At 43.7% G+C, this 17420-nt stretch overlaps 1 protein-coding gene across 1 annotated transcript in view; it reads left to right on the forward strand.

Moving 5' to 3' along the window:
- Positions 1-17420, forward strand: part of DSN1 (DSN1 component of MIS12 kinetochore complex) — a 92594-nt gene that overhangs the window by 26748 nt on the left and 48426 nt on the right. Inside the window, exons 4-5 of the mRNA XM_030197568.1 lie at positions 4185-4257; positions 7225-7312. Of these exons, the coding sequence (XP_030053428.1) occupies positions 4185-4257; positions 7225-7312 (161 nt within the window). The remainder of the gene's footprint in view (positions 1-4184; positions 4258-7224; positions 7313-17420) is intronic.

Genomic DNA, 17420 nt, shown 5'->3' on the forward strand with positions numbered 1-17420 from the left:
AATATACTTAGCTGAATCAAGGGTTTCCTAACCACAAGAACATATCAAGTAAAATCAAACTCAAACATATCATCACCATGGAAAGCAGACTGCAGAGTATCATGGGGATCACCACTGTCACCGACCCTTTTCAACCTAATGATGACCCCACTAGCCAAGTCCTTATCCAACCAAGGCCTTAACCCCTTCATCTATGCAGACAGTGTCACTATATACATACCTTACCTTACAAAACTAAACTGACAGAAATCACCTACGAAATCATACTCAGCTTGAACATCATGGACTCGTGGGCAAATGCATTTCATCTAAAACTCAATAAAGAAAAAACATATTGCCTCATCCTCTCATCCCAACACAGAGTGGACAACCCCACAAGTATCAACACCCCAGATTACACGCTCCCCATCTCAGACAGCCTGAAAATCCTCGGTGTTACAATGGACTGCAACTTAACACTAGAGAGCCAAGTGAAATGCACAACAAAGAAAATGTTCCACTCAATGTGGAAACTCAAACGCGTGAAACAATTCTTCCCGAGGGAAACATTTCGAAACCTGATACAATCAATGGTACTAAGCCACGTCGACTACTGCAATGGAATCTACGTGGGTTGCAAAGAACAAGCCTTAAAGAAACTTCAGACCGCTCAAAACACGGCAGCCAGGCTTATATTTGGAAAAACGTGATTCGAAAGCGCAAAACCCCTCCGCGAAAAACTACACTGGCTCCCAATCAAAGAACACATTGCTTTCAAAATCTGCACCCTGGTACACAAAATCATCTACGGGGAAGCCCTGGGATACATGACAGACTTGATAGACCTACCAACTAGAAACATATCTGAATCAACACGAACGTATTTAAATCTGCACTACCCAAGCTGCAAAGGACTCAAATGCAAATCAACTTACGCATCCAGTTTTTTCTACATAAGCATAAAACTGTGGAACGCATTACCAAAAGCCTTGAAAACGACATACGACCACCTACGCTTCCGGAAAACACTAAAAACTAACCTGTTTAAAAAGGCATACCCTACCGATCCAACTTAAATGCCTGATCTCTGCAACACAACAAAACTAAAGTAAGGAATGGACATTACACAACTCTCCCGCTGTACGATTCCCTATTGTGGCTGTGCCACATGAACTTTATCTTACCACAACATCACTTTGTATTTGTTCACACCGGAGTCAGGAAACGCCTCTCCGGTACTATGTAAGCCACATTGAGCCTACAAATAGGTGGGAAAATGTGGGACACAAATGTAACAAATAAATAAACAATTAGTATGATGACTTCAAATAAGAACAGAATCGACGACCTGTTAAAAATTTGTCTAATAAAAAAGTCTTAAAAAATTTTCTAAAAATCTTATAATCTGATATAAACCTCGTATCAACCAGTAAAATTTTCCAAAGTCGTGCAGCTTGAAATGAAAAGGGGATTCCAATTGAGAGACTTTGACCCTCTTGGACTTGGAAGACAAAAGGATTCACCTCCCGTAATGCCCAATATCTACTCAGTGGGGCAAAATCAAATTAAGAATACATATACAGTGGAGCACTTCCATGCAGAATATTAAATAAAAAAAAACAGTAAAACTTAAACAATATCCTAGCCTCCACTGGCAACCAGTGAAGGCGAGGAAAAAACAGAGAAACTGAATCAAATTTTTTCAATGACTAGATCAATCGAATTGTTTGGAGTTAAGAACCTTTTTAGAACAATTTCAATAGGTGACATTACAATAATTTATTTAGGATAATAATAGTGATTGGACCAATCATCGAAAATGAGCATTATCAAAGTATTTATGAATTTGACACAACTTCCTCAAAAGGAAAAATGATTTTTTAATTATCAAATTAATATGGACAATCTACAATGTTTTGTCCACCAACACACCCAGAATTCGAATAGCTGCTGAAAAATTATGTTCTAATGATGCTAATGGGAAGAGCAACGGGCCTGTCATAGGAGATAATGCCTTGAGGTGGTGTCCTAGTGTTGAAGTGATATGTGTCCATATATACTGTTCTATCAGTCATGTCCTTCAAGCCACAATCACTGTGGCTAGTGAGTGACTGGGGGCGTTTGTGGTTCAAGGCTCAGTCATAGGGATATTTCCCCACATCTCCAGATATCCCTGAATATAGGGCACAAGACTCTAAGTGGTCTGGAACTGCATAAGCAATAATCCTTCTCCAAGGTCTCCTGCAACCTTCCAAACTGATTCTTAGATGAGTCACTGAACATACTGTTCCATTTAGGTCAGTCATTAAGGGTGGGGGTGACAAAAGGAAGCAAGTGAATTCAGAAAGTCCCCCACCCCCAGAAAAAATTGATGGCAGTGGGGAAGGTACTGTTAATGTAGAAAACCATCTAAACTCACTTAACACATGGAAAGCAATGAGTACAAATGCTCATACCCTAAGTAAAAAGGTTCAAGATTTGCAAGCCCTGACGTTTGAGGAAAACTTGGATATTGTTGACATTACAGAGACATGGTTCAATGGTTCCCATAAATGGGATGTGACATATCTTTTTAGGAAGGATAGGGAGGTCTGAAAAGGTGGAAGAGTTGTACTGTATGTGAAAAACATCAGAGCTACAGAAATGCAGGGAACCTGGGGAAAGGAAGAAGCTATACGATTTGTCCTGGAAAGAGAAGATGGAACATATATCTACACGGGTGTTATCTACAGACCTCCAGCACAAATAGAGAACCTGGACCAAGGAGTCAGAAGAAACAAGCAGTGGACAACTTTTCCAAAGAACCAAAAACAACTTTATTCCTTCCAGCATTTATGGCACATATGAGACCCGACACAGCCTGCGTTAGGGGTCAATAGATCTAAGTGAAGTGTCACCATAGACGGTCGGTAGCCCAACTGTTTGGGGAGGCTAAAGGGGACGAAGCTTACCTCCATACGCTCCGTGGCAGCGACGTCAATGAAGAAAAAGACTACAGGCTCGCCGCCAGCTTCTCCCTTCTCTCTGCACACAGTGTCCCGTGATGCATTTCCTGTTTCCGCGAGAGTAGAGAGAAGGGAGAAGCTGGCGGCGAGCCTGTAGTCTTTTTCTTCATTGACGTCGCTGCCACGGAAATAAAAGATGAAAAATACGCGGGGCGGGAGGGTGGGCTCCACAACAAGCGGAAGTCGACGATTCGGCTGGGGAGGCTTAGCCTCCCCAAGCCTCTTATACGGGGCGCCTATGAGTGTCACTTATAAAATAAAACCTTGGCAACTACTGTATTGTCTAAAACCCAACAGAGTTTTGTAAAAACTAGTGTTTTCGCAAATTGAACAAGGATCTGATCAAAGATATCCATAAGGTTGGAATTCAAGGGACATTGTTGCTGGGAGATTTCAACTTGCCTAATGTGAATTGGAATGTCCCATAAGCAGAATCGGTAAGAAGCAGAGAGATTGTGGATAACTGTTAGTGCTTTGCTCAGATAAATGATGACAGAACTCACGAGGGAAGGGACAAGACTGGATCAGATTACCTGCCTTGTCCAGTTCCTGCTCCCCTCTCACCCCTTGGAACTGCAGGACCCACCCTTCCAATACCTCCCATCAAAGACATGGCAGGCCCGGCCTACTTGATAAACCCTGGTGATCTAGCTGGGCAAACCACTAGGGACCATCAAAGTAGGTTGTAGAAGTTTTCAGGCCTGCCATGTTACTTCTTCAGAGGAAGGGGGAATCAGGATTGGAAAGGAGGATGCTGCAGTTCTGGAGGGAGGGGTCTGAACTCTCACTACCTGGAAATTAACCAGGCACCAACCAGTATTCGGACTGATGCCCTTTTACCTCCATGCCAAAGATAGGACAGCATAAAGGTTGTCCTAACTTTAACCGCTTACTAAACCAGTTTGTGGTCTGAATATGACCACTGGTGGGTTAAATCCTGGCTCTGCCCGTGGCCTGCCTCAGCACTAATAGGACAGTGCAGGGGCAGTCTATGCTGATATTCAGCGGCACTTTCCAGTTTAGCTTAGACAGATATAGGCAATTTAACTGGCAAGAAGCTTCTTCTGCCCAGTTAAATTGCTTTGAATATTGCCCCCAGAATGTTTAGATCAGTTTTATTCCTTTTGTCTTTAAAGCTATAAGTGTTGTTCTACCAAAAGAGTTATTTATAAACTTGTGTGTGGGGGGGGGGGCTTTAAGTTTTCAGTACAGAAACTTGAAGAATCTTTAGAACACATCAGTGACTTCAATACCCACGTTTTTCAAGCAAAAGGTAAGCTAGAAAGCCAAAAAATATGGGACTGAAAGTTTAGTGTTAATTGTTGATTCTCTTTAGTTTGTTTCTGCTCTGTCCCTTTTAAATGTAAATTCACTGCTTTTATAAATGCTGCAGGCCTCTCTAAATTATCCGTTCTTTAATTCTATACTGTTATGCTGGTTATTAACCCTTTCTCTACTTTTTGTCATTCTAAAACCATAAGAAACTCTTTTCTTGCCCCTTCGAATCTTTCTCTTCCTGCAGATACCTAGGAAATTTTACAAACCTTCAGGGTTAAGCAGAAGTCTTGAAAGAAACTAACGCTAAAGACTGCTTATTGTCCAGTACAGATTACTACATTAGTGGCAGCCATCTTCCTTCCTTCCTCAGAGCGTAAGCCTTGTTTACCCTGTCAGGAGATTCAAACTTGTCTGCTGTACTGCATCATATACAACTGTTCTAAAGTCACAGGGCCAGCCTGAGGAAAGTTGCTTTTTTAAGCATCTTTACCAGGTCAGTCTAGAATTGAATTATGCTATGCTTGTCGACCAGCAGATGGAGACAGACTAAGCAATTATAAGTTCTGCCCAATAAGGGTACCCTGTGCAGCTTTTGGTGTTTAGTATTCCTGTCTCTGGTAGATGGAGGTGGACAGATCGGGTAGCTTTTTGGACAGGCTAGGCTAAAGCTTCTGATAAGGGGTGCTAATTTAATTATTGAAGCTTTGCTCTTTAAAAAAAAAAAAAAAATCCAGACAAGCAAGTTTTCCTGTGGAGCAAAGAGGATATCTCAGAGGGGTCTAAGATTCTCTCCCCCCCACCCCCATTCCAACGGTCTGTTTTAGAAACCTGGAAGTGCAGCCTTATAAGGGAGTGTACAGCACTGTGTACGTCTAGTAGCACTATAGAAATGATCAGTAGTAGTGGTAGAATGAATCTCTCACGGTAGGAGTACAGCGAGTTATTTCTAGTCTAGACCAAGCCTATGGACAACTTTGTTTGGCAGCTACCAAGGGAGTTCGAGATCGCAGCTGTCTGAATTACCCACAAGAGACGCTCTTCCCATTTTAAGCTACAGCACCGGCCTAGATTTTGAGAGCAGCCAGCATGCCTGAGGTGAACTGTGCATATGCTTCAGTTGGAAGCCCGTGGGTAGAGATAATGCACCATTTATCCTTTTGCAGCTTCTCTCCGGTTCTGCTTTGTGAGGAGAGTCCTGCACATAAAAGCTCAGTCTTTTTACCAAATTAAAACATGTTCAGCTGTTTCAGTTTCCATGAAGAGAAACTGTGAGGAACCACTTTTATCACCTACAAGATTTAAGGCATTTACTGGAGCAGTGACCATCGGATCTCTGTAGATCATTGGGCACAGCTGGAAAGGTTTCAGTTCTTCCACATTTTTAGGCTAAATCTGGGAGCAGGGATGGCAAATTCACCAGAGGTCAGTATTATTTGACTATTATTTCAGTTGGCACTCTTTGCAGTGTCACTCAATAAGTATTTTCTTTCTTATAAAAAAATAAAATAGTCCTCTGGGAGCAGGGAGTCTGATTTCACCACAGTTGTGCTCTTAGAAGATATGTTTTCCCCTCTTCCTGCAAATTTAGACAGGCCACTTTTGACTTTTCATATGTGGGCTCCACAGAAATTCAGTACTTTAGGGGAACAGGGAGCTCCGTGCATACGCATGAGCGAAACTTAAAATTAGAACCGAGGTGCTTCAAGTGGAGATAGATTCCCACCCTTCTTAAGAATTTCTTTGTTAGATCCAACAGGTTCTGGACAGCTCTGTTAAAGATGCTAAAAAACAAGAAATTTGTCTTACCTGATTAACTTTTCATCCCTTTATGAAGGCCTCTGGACTGGAGAATGACACAGGGACCAAGTTTGTTCCTGTCCCCATGGGTTCTGTCTCTGCCCCGTTCCTATGGGCTCTGTCCTCATCTGCAGAAGCCTCGAGCAATTATGATTTTATATTTAAATCTTTTTATTAAAGTATAAAAAGGAACAATGTGCTGTTCAACTATTGTGTTTAAATTACAAATAGAAAACAATAATAACAGTGAGCAGCTATAATAGCCCTCCTCACCACCACCCTCTACTTTTCCAACCCCAACAATAGTTCATTTCTACTACCCCAGGGAATTCTGATCCACCCTGTTAAAATGTCCAGGGGTACAAAATACAACCCGTTCTGTATGCCCTAGAGGGGAGAAATATGCCCTATGAAGCACTATCATGATTTTTTAATCTGTGGATGAATAAGAAGTCATCAACAGTCTCAGGATTCAGTCTAGCTCTCCTGTCTTCTACAGTCCTTACTGCAAAGAAGATGTCTTCTTAGAAGATGTGCTGGTAGCAGGATATACAGGATTCCCCCATGCAGATTTTGCTAGTTGTGGCCAGCATGTTTGCTTGTTTTTTTTCAAGAAAATCTAAATATCATTGCATCACTCAAACATAAATAACAGTCCATTTCATTAACAGGCTTCAAAGTATAAAATGACACGGGGACAAAGTTTGTCCCCGTACCCGTGGGATCTGTCCTTGTCCCTGCCCTGTAAACACTGTCCCCATTCCCATCCCCATGGTTTCTGCGGGTTCCCATCCCCGTGTCATTCTCTACTCTGGACTAGGACTAAATACAGTTGTCGTGGCCATAAATCCTCTCGCATGAGTTGAGTCACACGTTTATATGTGCTAATTCTCTATTCATGCAATTATATTTATTAACTGTACAAGACAGATGAAGCAGCTTCACCAACTCTCCATTGCTTTGCCACTTGAAATACTGAAGACTTTATAGGACAAGAACGCTTAATTCTTTCTCCATCTACTGGTCAACAGAGATAACCTATGGGTTCTGAACTGGTCTGGTTAGGACTAAAGGAAAGATAATTATCAGGTAACATAATTTCTTCTTTAAACTGATGTCTGTTTCTGGTCTCTGAATGCATTTTTGTCCCTCTTGTCCCCATCAGTGTTATCAGTTTCCAAAGAACTGCAGCATTTTATTGAGAAGCTGGAGCACGATGGGACCTTACAGAAATGCACAGAAGCACCAATAAGGTAAAGATGAATGAATGTGGTACAATACTACTTCAGGATGTAAGGTTGAAGTAAATCATAATGGAGCAAAATACTTCAGAACAAATCTTGTCCTCCCAGTGACTGTCAGACAATCTGATGAAGCCAGACTTCACACTGTTAAATGATAGCAAAGGCCAGCTCAGTTGAAATTCACCCAACTAAGTTGGATATACATATAAAAACATTATACAGTGCAATCCGCTTAAGTGCAAGGGTCTGGGACCAAAGAAATGCATGCAGTTAACCAGAGTGTACACTTAACCGTTGTGAACCAAAGAAGCTTGACATCTGATAAACATATGTACAGTACTGTTTATTATTATACGTACAGTATGCAGTCTGAGTTAACTGACAGGCTTACTTGAAGTAATCAGTTATAGTCCTCTGTACACTATTGGATCTGTGAGTTCCATAGACTATCTCTGCCAGACGGTAAAAACTGTCATAGCACTGACATCCAGTGGCCTCCAGATAAGCCCACACAGTGTTGAGACTCTCCAGCGCTCTTGCAAAAGTGACATGAGGAGGTTGTTGAATTTCATCAGCATGTGCCTCGCTGCTCAGTTCTTCATCTGTTCCATCATCAGCCGTTATTGCCTGCTTGTAGGAGCATATCTCAACATCAGTGCTGTCTTCAGCTGTTTGTAGATCGTAATCAACAGCTACGTAGGGATGGAACTCCTCTTCAGTAAAACCGGCTGGGATGCCAGTAACCTCTTCATCTGACTCGTTTGCAACAGCTGTACCTCTCCACATCCTTAACAAAGCTTTTCCGCTTGTAGCAGTTCACAATGGTTGCCTGTGTAACATGATTCCAGTCTTCTTTCTTCATATGTAGGGAATCCAACAGTGATAGATTATGAGCCAGTTCAACAGCACGTTTATCCTTCCCAGCCTGGTCATTCATAACGCTGATCAGACGACGTAGCACAAGAGCCCGATAATGTTGTTTGAAATTGGCTATTATGCCCTGATCCAGAGGTTGGATAAGAGAGGTAGTGTTTGGTGGAAGGAAGACCACCCTGACGTTAGACAGCCTGACATCATCCCTGTGTGCAGCACAATTATCACAAAGCAGCAAAATCTGATGCTTTTGTGCCCGCATTCTAGTGTCTAACTTCTTTAGCCACTGCTTCCAAATTTCCCCAGTCATCCACGAATTTGCGTTAGCCTCGTATGACACAGGAAGTCGCTTAACTTTCTTGAAGCAACGGGGCTGCTTGCTCTTTCTAGTGACGAGTGGTTCCAACTTCTCACTCCCATTGATATTGCAGCAAAGGAGGATCATCAGTCGGTCCTTCAATGTTTTACTTCCAGTAGTTTCGGCATGTTTGAATGCAAGTGTTCCATCAGGAATCGCTCGTCAGTAGAGACCATTTTCGTCAGCATTGAAAATGTCACGAGGTGCAAACTCGTTCAAGATGGTACGAAGAACTGAAACAACCCAAGTTTCAGCACCAAAGTCATCAGCGTCTTGTTTTTCACCATGCTTTTTCTTGAATTTTATGCTGTTCCTCTCCTTCCATCTTTCCAACCTTCCAACAGTGGCTTTGTATTCAGTTAGTCCAAGACTTTCAGCTAGCTGGTTAGCTTTCTCCATAAGCAGTGGACCACTGACAGGAAATTGTCTGCTCCTGACTCGAGAAAACCACCGAAGAAGAGCATATTCTACCTCCTCAGCTTTTCCCGCCCGCTTTCGTTTCCGTTGTGGATTTGTATTGTTTTGCCAGTCTTCCAGAAGCTGGTCTTTCTGCTTCCAGACACGTGAAATTTGACTAGGATTGACACCATATTCTTTAGCAGTAGATGCTTGACTTTGTTTTCTAATTTTTTAAGAACTTCTATTCGTTCAGCCAGTGTTAAAGTCTTATAGTTCCGCCGCCGCCACAACGACGACCCCGGTGAATGCTCCAACAACATTCTTTCCCCTATTCTGCCTGGGGCAGTTAAAGAGGGGGGTACATTTGAAATCTCGGTTGCCACGCGCCAATCTGCTTCCATATTCCATGCGTGCGCTTATGCGGAGTCTTTCCTGCAGAGGAGTGGTCTTAAATCATGCATATAAGCGAATCTTGCACTTATCAGTGGTGTGCTAATCCGAAGTTTGTCCCCATAGAAGTTGATGGTGCCAAAAACGGAACCGAAGTACGGCATGCAGTTAAAACAGAGCATGCGCTTATCCGGCGTGCACTTAAATGGAGTGCACTGTATAATCCAGCACAAACTCCCCTTTCCCATCTCTTTATCTGTCCACAACAGTTTTCCCACCCCATCTATTCAAGTGTGTCCAAACTCTATAATAGCAATGAAACCACCATCCTCTCGGCTAGTATACCATTTTCAACATTTGTAAGAAGCAAGTTAGTGCTCTTAAGCCAACACTCGAGCCCCCTTCGCTGTATGGTTACTAAGTTTTGCAATATTTCCCATAGCCACAAAGTTAATGATGTTGGGGTAAAGCAGATCAGACATCCCCATGCTCTTGTGCTGATCAGCGTTGGTTGGGGAGGGGGGAGGGGAGCAAGTTCAGAGTGTGTGCCACTGGGGAATGGTAGGGGATGAGTGGAATTCAGACAACTATAGGTTTGTATTCATGTGGTAGGTATTTCAGAAAGAGCCATAGGAGGTACAGTGGGGGAAATAAGTATTTGATCCCTTGCTGATTTTGTAAGTTTGCCCACTGACAAAGACATGAGCAGCCCATAATTGAAGGGTAGGTTATTGGTAACAGTGAGAGATAGCACATCACAAATTAAATCCGGAAAATCACATTGTGGAAAGTATATGAATTTATTTGCATTCTGCAGAGGGAAATAAGTATTTGATCCCTCTGGCAAACAAGACCTAATACTTGGTGGCAAAACCCTTGTTGGCAAGCACAGCGGTCAGACGTCTTCTGTAGTTGATGATGAGGTTTGCACACATGTCAGGAGGAATTTTGGTCCACTCCTCTTTGCAGATCATCTCTAAATCATTAAGAGTTCTGGGCTGTCGCTTGGCAACTCGCAGCTTCAGCTCCCTCCATAAGTTTTCAATGGGATTAAGGTCTGGTGACTGGCTAGGCCACTCCATGACCCTAATGTGCTTCTTCCTGAGCCACTCCTTTGTTGCCTTGGCTGTATGTTTTGGGTCATTGTCGTGCTGGAAGACCCAGCCACGACCCATTTTTAAGGCCCTGGCGGAGGGAAGGAGGTTGTCACTCAGAATTCTATGGTACATGGCCCCATCCATTCTCCCATTGATGCGGTGAAGTAGTCCTGTGCCCTTAGCAGAGAAACACCCCCAAAACATAACATTTCCGCCTCCATGCTTGACAGTGGGGACGGTGTTCTTTGGGTCATAGGCAGCATTTCTCTTCCTCCAAACACGGCGAGTTGAGTTCATGCCAAAGAGCTCAATTTTTGTCTCATCTGACCACAGCACCTTCTCCCAATCACTCTCGGCATCATCCAGGTGTTCACTGGCAAACTTCAGACGGGCCGTCACATGTGCCTTCCGGAGCAGGGGGACCTTGCGGGCACTGCAGGATTGCAATCCGTTATGTCGTAATGTGTTACCAATGGTTTTCGTGGTGACAGTGGTCCCAGCTGCCTTGAGATCATTGACAAGTTTCCCCCTTGTAGTTGTAGGCTGATTTCTAACCTTCCTCATGATCAAGGATACCCCACGAGGTGAGATTTTGCGTGGAGCCCCAGATCTTTGTCGATTGACAGTCATTTTGTACTTCTTCCATTTTCTTACTATGGCACCAACAGTTGTCTCCTTCTCGCCCAGCGTCTTACTGATGGTTTTGTAGCCCATTCCAGCCTTGTGCAGGTGTATGATCTTGTCCCTGACATCCTTAGACAGCTCCTTGCTCTTGGCCATTTTGTAGAGGTTAGAGTCTGACTGATTCACTGAGTCTGTGGACAGGTGTCTTTCATACAGGTGACCATTGCCGACAGCTGTCTGTCATGCAGGTAACGAGTTGATTTGGAGCATCTACCTGGTCTGTAGGGGCCAGATCTCTTACTGGTTGGTGGGGGATCAAATACTTATTTCCCTCTGCAGAATGCAAATAAATTCATATACTTTCCACAATGTGATTTTCCGGATTTAATTTGTGATGTGCTATCTCTCACTGTTACCAATAACCTACCCTTCAATTATGGGCTGCTCATGTCTTTGTCAGTGGGCAAACTTACAAAATCAGCAAGGGATCAAATACTTATTTCCCCCACTGTATGTGCCAAGGGGTTCAGAGCATGTGCCCTGGGAGGGGGGTGGGGTTGAGAAAAAGGAGCATGGAGTTCTTGCTGGGGGACAGGGAGAGAGGGAAAGAAAACTAAAAAATGGAGATAGGGAAGCAGAGAGATAGAAAGAAAGCTAAGGGATGAGACAAGAAAAAGTTGGAGATGTTGCTACTCTTATAATGTTGCTGCTCAATTGATATATGTCTAAAAGACGGAGGAAGATAAATAAAAGATAAACTGCCTGAACAGCATTTAAAGGGACACATTGAAGAGTGAGAAACAAAAATAGAAAAAAACAATCCAAAAAGTTGCCATGAATACAATGCAGTGAATCACTGTGGAAACAAATGTTGCTACTTAAATGTTGCTGTTCAGTTGATATATGTCTAAAGGGTAGAAATGACTATGCATTGTGATTGGGTCAGACCCTTCTTTTTAGATGTGTAAGAATAAATATATTAGAATGAAACACTGTGGAAGCAAATGTTGCTGCTCGATTGATGTGTATCTTGAAGGTAAAGTGATTATGCATTATGATGGCGAACAGACCTATTCTTTTTAGATATGCGAATTAAATGAATGGGTGAGTGTGTCATGAAAAAAATTGTAGATGTAACTTAACTTAAGTGTCTCTCTGAAGGAAAAGTTTCCCGTGGATTGGGAGCTGCCTATACTGATAGGGATTAGGTAAAATCAATAAATAATAAGTACTTATAATGTGTAAAAATGTGAGGAACTATCACAAAAAATAAAGTGCACACAATGAATAAATGGACATGGTAGAGAATGAATTGATAACTGAAATGAATTGTATATGGGTGTAAACTGGTGAAAAATAAAAAAGAATGAAGTCGCTCGGTGGATTGACTCCCATGGGTTAGGGACAGACTGTGGATAGTTACGTATAAAAAAGGGGGAACATGGAACATGTATGGTTTAAAAATGTTTTGTGATAAGGAATGGAAATTTGTATGAAAAAATGAAGTAAAATACAAACATGAATACATTTAGAAAGTACATTGTGCAAAATAGTGCTGAATTGTATATCTCAAGTGACCAAAAGAACATATATACATTCAATTAAATTAGTAAATCAAAACCACATTTATAAAATCAGATCTGAATATCAAAATGTGTCCAGATGTATGGTATTGTTTCTTTTAAAAAACATCTAAACATACAAAACAAAGTTAACAATATTATATCTATGTAAAAAAATGTTTTTAAAAACATTAAAAAAAAAAAAGCACATAATCTTATGTAGATGCAAATATATTATACGGGCAAAACAGTGTAAGGTGAACGCTCAGCAAATATAGCATAAAAAATAGAAGCAACGTGTAAGGATAACTCGCTATTGTGTCCAAATGGGATAATACTATTGAACTCAAATACCAATCTCTGTTCAAAGAAAGGGACGTAAATCTAACTCTCTGTTGAGTCCAAATGGACAATAGTATTGAACTCAAATATCAATCTCTGTTCTTCCTTAAGTAACAACTTGTTTAAGTTATCATGTCTCCAATTGGGTGTAAAAAATCTTGTATACCAAAAATTTGAAATCTATGGAATGGTTTATTGTTTTGCAATGTGGAACCGGGGGTGCACTCTTGACATTACATCTTAATACAGCTGCTGTGTTCGATGATACGTGTTTTACATGCAACGTTTGGTTACATTCAAAGCAGTTTGCATATTATAGTAACATAGTAAGTGACAGAGGATAAAGACCTGAATGGTCCATCCAGTCTGCCCAACAGTCATATAAATTATCAATTCAAGATTAAATCAACAATGAGCTTGACATTTTATACTTGATCATGGCCTTTCTTTAGTGGGACATAGACCATAGAAGTCCGCCTGGCTCCATCCTTGTGTTCCAACTACTGGAGTTGCCGTTAAAGCCCACTCCAGCGTATCTGAATTTGTCTTGTTATTTGCGGGACACAGACCGTAAAAGTCTGCCCGGCACTGTCTTCATATTCCAAATTACTGGAGTTTCCATCAAAGCTCTCTCCAGCCCATCCTACAACTAGATTGCTATATGGGAGTTTTGGACTGTACAAGCCAGCCCAGCACCGGCCTTGGTTTATAATGCCAGAGTTACCATCTGAGCACCACTTGATATGCACACACATATGCAACCTTTTAAGTTTTGTTTTTTTTACCATTATGTAAAGGTACTTATTTTGTACCTGGGGCAACGGAAAGTTAAGTGAATTGCCCAGAGTCACAAGGAACCGCAGTGGGAATCGAACCCAGTTCATCAGGACTGGGTGCTGTGGAGGACTTGCAGCTCATCTGCATATCCTTAACAGCCTTCTCCAGAGTGACTCCCAGGTCCACTCTGATCTTGCCAGGGCCCTCGCTCCAGGTGCCTAGGGTTTCCAGGTGCTTTTTGGCTAGGATCAAGCGACCCCTAGGGGGAGGAATGCTGGCTTTGGCCTAACCCCTGGTAAGCCTTTCCTTGGCTGAGAAGTGCCCAGCTCTACCACCGGCTGCCTTTCAGGTGCTGTGGAGGACTTGCATATCCTTACAGCCTTCTCCTGGATGACTCCCAGGTCCACTCTGATCCACTCAGGGCCTCCGCTCTAGGTGCCGCGCACCGGGGCATTTTCTCTTTAGATTTATTTTTCTCCCAGTTACTACTTATGGCTCCAGTACACTTTTTTTTCTTGGTACTGACCCTTCCTAATCTGTTTCTCCTTCTGAAACCACTGTACACTGCAGGAATACATTGTCCACCTTCTGTATTCATCATCTCTTTTTTCCTCTTCCTTTTTCTCAGCTCTCAACCTTCAACATTTCCTTCCTTCCATTCATCCATCTCCTTTCTATCTGAGTACATCTCGCCTTCATCGCTGTCATCATACCTCTCCTACTCTTCTCCGTACTCTCTTGCTCCTTTTCCTGCTCTCCGCTGGGGACATTAATCCCAATCCTGGTCCTCCACATCAGCTCTCATCCTATTTGTGCAGGTCACACCGTGATATCTCCAATTCAATTTCTGTTCCTCTCCTCCCCCCTTCTTCCCTGCTTTTCTCTTGCGCTCTGTGGAATGCCCGCTCTGTCTGTAACAAACTTTCCTACATCCATGACCTCTTTATCTCTCATACTCTCCATCTGCTTGCCCTAACTGAAACTTGGCTTTACCCTGAAGACTCTGCTTCAGTCTCGGCCCTATGCCATGGAGGTTATCTTTTCTCCCATACTCCTCGCCCGGTTGGCCACGGAGGTGGTGTTGGACTACTACTTTCACTCTCTTGTAGATTTCAACCTCTTCTTCTACCTCAGTCTCACTGTTTTTCTTCCTTCGAAATCAACTCCATCCGTCTATTTGCTCCTCTGCCTCTCTGAGTAGCAGTCATTTATCGACCCCCTGATAAGTCCCTTTCTTCCTTTCTCACTGACTTGCCTGGCTTTCCTTCTTTCTTCAACCTTCATCTCATTCCCTCATTCTTGGAGATTTTAACATTCATGCTAAGATCCCTCTGACTCTTATACTTCTCAGTTTCTTGCTTTAACATCCTCTTTCAATCTTCAACTGTGCTCCACTGCCACCACTCACCAGAATGGCCACTGTCTTGATCTTATCCTCTTCTCAAACTGCTCACTCTCCAGTTTCTGTTCCTCAACTCTTCCCCTCTCTGACTATTGTCTGATAACTTTCACACTTAAACACCCTCTTCCCCAGTCCCGTCCAATCTTAACCAATACATTTAGGAATCTTCAGGCTATTGACCCTTCTACTCTGTCCTCCAGTGTTTCAGATCTGTACCACTATGTTATCCAAGTCTGTCAATGAGGCTGTCTCTTCTTATAATACTATTCTCTCCTCTGCTCTGGATACTCTCGCTCCTCCCGTTCCCCATTCTGTAAAACGTACCAAACCCCAGCCTTGGCTGACCTCTAGAATCTGCTACCTACGTTCCTGTGCCCGCTCTGCCGAACGCCTTTGGCTGAAATCCCGTGCCCATGCTGACTTCATACATTTCAAATTCTTGCTGACCTCTTTCCAGTCCGCTCTTTTACTTGCCAAACAGGACTATTACATCCAGTTGACAAATTCTCTTGGCTCAAACCCTCAACGTCTCCTTGCCACACTGAACTCTCTCTTCAAAAGTGCCTTCACCTCCAACTTCCCCTTCACTTCCCCCCCAGACTCTGGCTGAGTACTTTCATGATAAGGTTCAGAAGATTAAACTTGAATTCTCAACCAGGTCACCTCCACCAGGGGCCGCCGAGAGACTGGGCCAGGCCCGGGACAAGGCCACCCCGCCCCCCCCCCGAGGTTGCCGCCACTCCCCCTCCGCCCGCCATCGGGCCAGGCCCCTGCATTGAAATCACAGCGCCTCTCACCTCCATGTGAAAGTGCTGCAGGCAGCAGCAGATCGCCTCCCTCCTTCGGGCCTCCTTCCCTCCCTGTGTCCCACCTTCGTCTGACGTAACTTCCATGAGGGCGGGACACAGAGAGGGAAGGAAGCCCGAAGGGAGGCAATTGCTGCTGCCTGCAGCGCCTTCACATGGAGGTGAGAGGTGCTGTGATTTCAATGCAGGGGGTCCGGTAGCAGAGGGTCGACGACGGACAGGGCCGGTCTTAGCAACTGCAGGGAGCTGTGCAGACCAGTTCGCTGGGGCCCGCCCACCCACCCCACCCAGCTCCGCTCCAGTATACCCAAAATGACAGAAACCAAATTAACATACAGATTCTGCATTCAGCACAATACCAGAAAAATAGAACATTGCTATACATTGCAAAATAAGACAGCAGATGTAAATTCTCAAATTGGACATATTCCAAACACTAAAATGAAAATAAAATGATTTTTTTTCTACCTTTATTGTCTTGTGACTGTTTTTCAGATCATGTTGGTCCCAGTCTCTGATTCTGCTGCTCTCTATCTGCTCCTTTAACTCCACTTCCAGGGTTTCCTTTCCATTTATTTTTTTACTTTCCTCCTTTCTTCTTCATTTGTTGCCCTACATCCATAGGTAAAAGCTGGGTCCTCCGTGGACTTGACTGGAGGAAGTATAGAGTGGATCCAGCTTTTGCCTATTTTCTCCAGCCATGTGCATTTTTTCTCCTCATTTCCCTTTCCCTCATCTCCGTCAGGATGCATCTCCTTCCTCTCTCTTCCCTCTCCTCCATCCATGTCAAGCATTTATCCTCTCTCTCCTCTTCTCCATCCAGGTTCATCTCCTGTCCTCTCTTCCCTCCCCTCCATCTGTATCCAGCATTTCAACTCTCCCCTCTCCTCCATCCGTATCCAGAATTTCTCCTCTCCCCTCCATCCATATGCATCTCCTTCCTGTCTTCCCGCACTTCCATCCATGTCCAGCATTTCTCCTCCCCTCCCCTCCCCTCCCCTCCATCCATCCATAGCAACTCTCCTCTCTCCCCTGCCCTCCCTACCCATCCATGTCCAGCAATTCTCCTCTGCCCTCCCCTCCCATCTATGTCCAGTGATTCTCCTTTGCTCCCTGTCCTTCCCTCTCATTCACATCAGTGATTTTCCTCTGTGCCCTGCCCTCTCCTCTCTCCCCTCCATCCATGTGCATCTCCTTCCTGTCTTCCCTCACTTCCATCCATGTCCAGCATTTCTCCTACCCATCCCTCCATCCATCCATAGCAACTATCCTCTCTCCCCTGCCCTCCCTACCCATCCCCAGTGATTCTCCTTTGCTCCCTGCCCTCCCCTCCCTTCCCTTCCATGTCCAGTGACTCGCCCCAGGCCCCAACTTACCCCCCTTTTCACCCCCCCACCGAGTTTCAGTTCCCAGCCCCAGCTGTGTCCTCAGTTTTCCACCACAGCCTTCCTTTCCTTCCAGCCGCCCTGCGTTTAAAAAGTTGCAGC

The sequence above is a fragment of the Microcaecilia unicolor genome, chromosome 3, assembly GCF_901765095.1.
Source record: "Microcaecilia unicolor chromosome 3, aMicUni1.1, whole genome shotgun sequence".
Lineage (NCBI taxonomy): Eukaryota > Metazoa > Chordata > Amphibia > Gymnophiona > Siphonopidae > Microcaecilia > Microcaecilia unicolor.